General features: G+C 42.8%; 1 protein-coding gene across 1 annotated transcript in view; it reads left to right on the top strand.

Moving 5' to 3' along the window:
* nrl (neural retina leucine zipper) overlaps positions 1 to 4,154 on the top strand; it is a 9,466-nt gene continuing 5,312 nt past the window's right edge. Inside the window, exons 1-3 of the mRNA XM_008407426.2 lie at positions 1 to 170; positions 1,667 to 2,480; positions 2,561 to 2,842. Of these exons, the coding sequence (XP_008405648.1) occupies positions 1,863 to 2,480; positions 2,561 to 2,842 (900 nt within the window). The 5' untranslated portion in view covers positions 1 to 170; positions 1,667 to 1,862. The remainder of the gene's footprint in view (positions 171 to 1,666; positions 2,481 to 2,560; positions 2,843 to 4,154) is intronic.

Here is a 4,154-nt window from a genome sequence, read left to right as displayed (position 1 = left end):
CACCATACACACGCATACACACACGCACGCACATGCACACACTCTGTTTCCTCTGTGTCTCTTTCCAAACGTGTCAGTCAACCAGTCAGTCAGTCAATTATTTGTGTGTGTGTGTCTGGTGGGGATGCCTGAAAAAAGCTCGTAACCATCCTTCATCTCTATGACCGGAGGTAAGACGATTTCCTTCCTCCTTGATTGATGCCTGTCTGATTTCCAGGCCTTCCTTTCGTTCCGCTTTCGTTCCACTTTTGTTCTTTCGCGAAGTGTGTTTTTGCTGTGACTCTGGTCCGGAGCCAGACTGAGGCCTCCATGGAGCCCTGACACTGTTTGCTTTCTTTTACAATCCATTTCAAGCCGCAGGGGTGCAGGACTAATGGGCTGTGCACCAAAGGCACCCGATGAAGGTGGATTTTTAATTAGGTGTTCATTTGGATAATTACAATAATTAAATCTGACGGTCTGTAATTAGTGTAGGTGGAAAATAGCTTAGTTCTTCTCAAGCTTTCTTCGATATCCTTAGTGGTGCAGATTGGATTAAAAAGTTTGAGCTTTTTGGTGATATTAGAACGCAGTGTGTGGTGATTTCTTTGAATTGAACGATTGCCTTCCTGGACTAATGTGAGATTATTGGTTTCCAAGATTTAAAATTATAAGGTAAAACTTTTTCTGTGATCATCAAGTTTGTCACAAGTCATATTCTGACTCCTGAACCATGTTAAAAATGTTTTTCACTTTGTTTTTTTGAAAGTCTCTTGGCCTGGATTAAAGTCTGAACCTCTTGATAATTGGATTTGGTATCTTGTAATGTGTATCTTTCTGTCAAAAATGATTAGGCCCATTTAATTTTTGTGCTCAAGTCAGTACTGAGTCGAGTGGGATGTTTATTATTATTATTATTATTATTATTATTATTATTATTATTATTATTATTATTATTATTATTATTATTAGTTGACGTTATATGTATTGGGCTGTCTTCTGTACGGTAGGTATGTAAAGATAAAACCTCAGGATGCGACCATTCTGAAAAGTAGTTTAGAGTATCTACTTTATTTATGGAAAAGTAGGCAATTTCTTGATTAGCTCATTTAAAATAAATAAAGTTATCTTAAACAAAGGTATCACTTTTATACACACGTGTGTGCAGCTTTTAGGTCCTGTGTTCAAATACTAAAATATTGAGTTTATAAAGTGACAGCAAAAGGATGGTACTGTCTGGTCAGTCTGAGCAAACTAGCTTTCAAAAGTTAGCTCGTCAGTTCATCAGTCTTTGAGATGCTTTGTGCTAATTGTGTAACATTTGAAATTTTCCGGTTTTTTAAATGATTTATGAGACGTGCAAATAAAATTTTTATGTGAGGTGAGTTTTAGTTTGAAAAGTCGTCAATGACATTGCAGCAAACCTTCTAAAAGGTTTGTTGAAATGTCAAAGTACAAACTTAAAACTGAAATAAATACAGTATGAGCTATTCTACAACCTGCACCTGTTAAGTTATTCTTATTTGAACAATCCCAAGCTGACCTGCTGGTTTCCAAAACATTTTGACAGTGAGAAAGCATGTCTGGTTGTATATTTCAAGAACTACCATATCAGTTATTGTGAATCTGACTAAATGGAGAGTAAAGACGCAATCTCTTTCTTGTGACCCTGGTTTTGTTTCTTCAGGACACAAGAATCACAGACGAGATCAAGGAGACAAACGGTTTCTCACAGTGGAAATTCCTCAATCATTTTACCTCCTGGTATCACTACTGTTGCCGTCTATGAGCTGCGCCGTGGCAGCGGAGCGGGCTTTCCTAAAATCCTGACACACGGAGAAACCCAGTAAAAACTCCCAGTAGCAGCAGCAGCAGCAGACGCCATGTCTTCTCCTTCCCTCCCCATGCCGTCTCTCCCCCCCAGCCCCCTGGCCATGGAGTACCTCAACGACTTTGACCTTCTCAAGTTTGAGGTGAAATCGGACACGCCTCCACTTCCTCCTCCATGTTCGTACCCCAAATCTGGCCTGCCCCATGACCCCTCGAGCTCTCCCTACACCAGCAACCCTCCACATGACTCCAGTTTGAGCTCCAGTCCTTACAACTCGCTGCCGCCTTCGCCGACTCTCAGCGATGCACACCCGCCACCCTCGGGCTCTTCCTCCATCTCATCATCATCCTCCTCCATTTCCTTCCCTCTGTCCATATCCAACAGCTTCACCTCTGGCATCAGCTCTGGGTCCCAGGGGAATGTGGAGAGCAGTCCCTCGCATGGCGGCCCTCAAGGCCCCACTCCTGCCTCCCTTGAGGACCTGATATGGCTGGCAGCGCTGCAGCAACAGTTTGGAGGGGAGGTGACGGGGCCCGCCACTTTGCTAGGAGCTTTGGGGGGAGTTCCAGAGAGAGGCGACAGAGAGAGGGGACCGGGGAATGGCTTTCTGGGATGCGAAGATGCAGTGGAAGCTTTGCTGAACTCAGCTGCCGCAGCGGTCAGCTCACAGGTGACGGCAACAACTCCAGGGCTATTTTCTAATTTCTTGCGCCTGTATCCTGACTTTATTCTTCTTGTTCAATCTTCCAGTTCCCAGGTCTTTCTCAAAGCTCAAGCAGCAACCTGGGAGACTCCAGCAGTGACAGTGGAGGAGACATCTCCTGCACCAAGGCGGCAGACATGTGCCATCGTCCGCTAGTCTTCCTGTCGTCCGCCCCTCCCACGCTCCCTAATGGCGCCCCTGCCTCAGTTCCCTACCCACAGCCACTCAGCCCCCAGGGCCGCCTTCATCACCACCAACATCACCATCATCATCCTCACCATCCCATGCATGCCAACCATCACCATCACCACCAGTCACAGGTCAACCAGGTATGCATCATGTACCAGACTTGTCCTCGTGATAATGGTTCGCTGAAAGTGCACAACAGGAAATCAAAGATGCAACACACTTCTACACAAATGGCCTAGACTTTTGACCACCAGTTTGACAGGTGACAATGTCCTCACAAGCTTTCCCCCTCCAGCAGAAAGTTGTTGAAAAGTCAGACTATCATGTTATCCTTCGTGCTTATAGAAGGTCTTTTGTGAATCGTGAAAGTTTCATTAAAAAGTAAACAAGAAAGCTTAACTAAAAGTTTATGACAAGAGCTATAATGATTTCTAAGGCAAAATCTCCATGTTAGACTTAGACTAAACTTTAATTCGGTATTCTGATGTGGAAAGCAGCAGCTTCTTCACCAACCCAGGCCTCAAATTTCAATATGGCTGCTTCACACATAGAAAGGTGTTACTAATCACAGTTATTAACTGTTAATTTGCACTTGGATTTGTATCGTATATTTGTCAGCTGCAAGACAATCCAGTTTAATTGATGGTAGGGGAAATGTCTTGTCAGTGTTTAAATGCTTAAAATTTGGGGAAATTTGTTGTTATTTGTTTGCTTGACAGTCCTGTCATTTAGAATGAAGAAATAAGCAACTCCTACTGTTTTTTCCAACCCTTTTAAGCTAGAGGTGACAGAAGTCAGATTCCAGTTGAAAGCAAGAATAAGTCACAACTAAACCAAAGCAAAAATCATAAACTTTCTTTAAGAAGTCATTTAAAAGCACAACACTGCTAAATCATTTGTGTTTGCAAGTAGATATATAGTCACAATAATGTAAATACATAAAAAAACAAACTGTAAAGAGGTTTAACTGTCTTTTACAATATAATCAATCTTTATCTATTTGTAGCCTTTGTATTACTGACCACAGAGATAGATCAGACTCATCGGGATAAAGGCATTAGCCTCTGTTTGCTACTACACTAAAGCAAGTTTGCATTAAATCATTCTGAAATGATCTTCAATGAATGCAGCACCACAGGTAAATAAACTTTATAAGCTGTGTTCTGGTTGATCAAGATGTCTCGATGGATCTTTATATAGAGCACAGCGTGAGCTTACGATAATATCTGCTATTATTGCTGTACCTAATCCTGATAACTGTCACCCACACTTAGTCAGATTACATGACAGATTATGGGCATGTGGTGCCGAAATGTGCATCCTGACAGACAGACGTGCTCACTCACCCACACACACGCACACACACACACACGCAGGCACGCACGCACACGCACACACACACACACACACACACACACACACACACACACACACACACACACACACACACAC

Source organism: Poecilia reticulata, linkage group LG4 (assembly GCF_000633615.1).
Source record: "Poecilia reticulata strain Guanapo linkage group LG4, Guppy_female_1.0+MT, whole genome shotgun sequence".
NCBI classification, from domain to species: domain Eukaryota; kingdom Metazoa; phylum Chordata; class Actinopteri; order Cyprinodontiformes; family Poeciliidae; genus Poecilia; species Poecilia reticulata.
The sequence above is the reverse complement of the archived record's forward strand: the minus strand, read 5'-3'. Positions and strand labels throughout refer to the sequence as shown.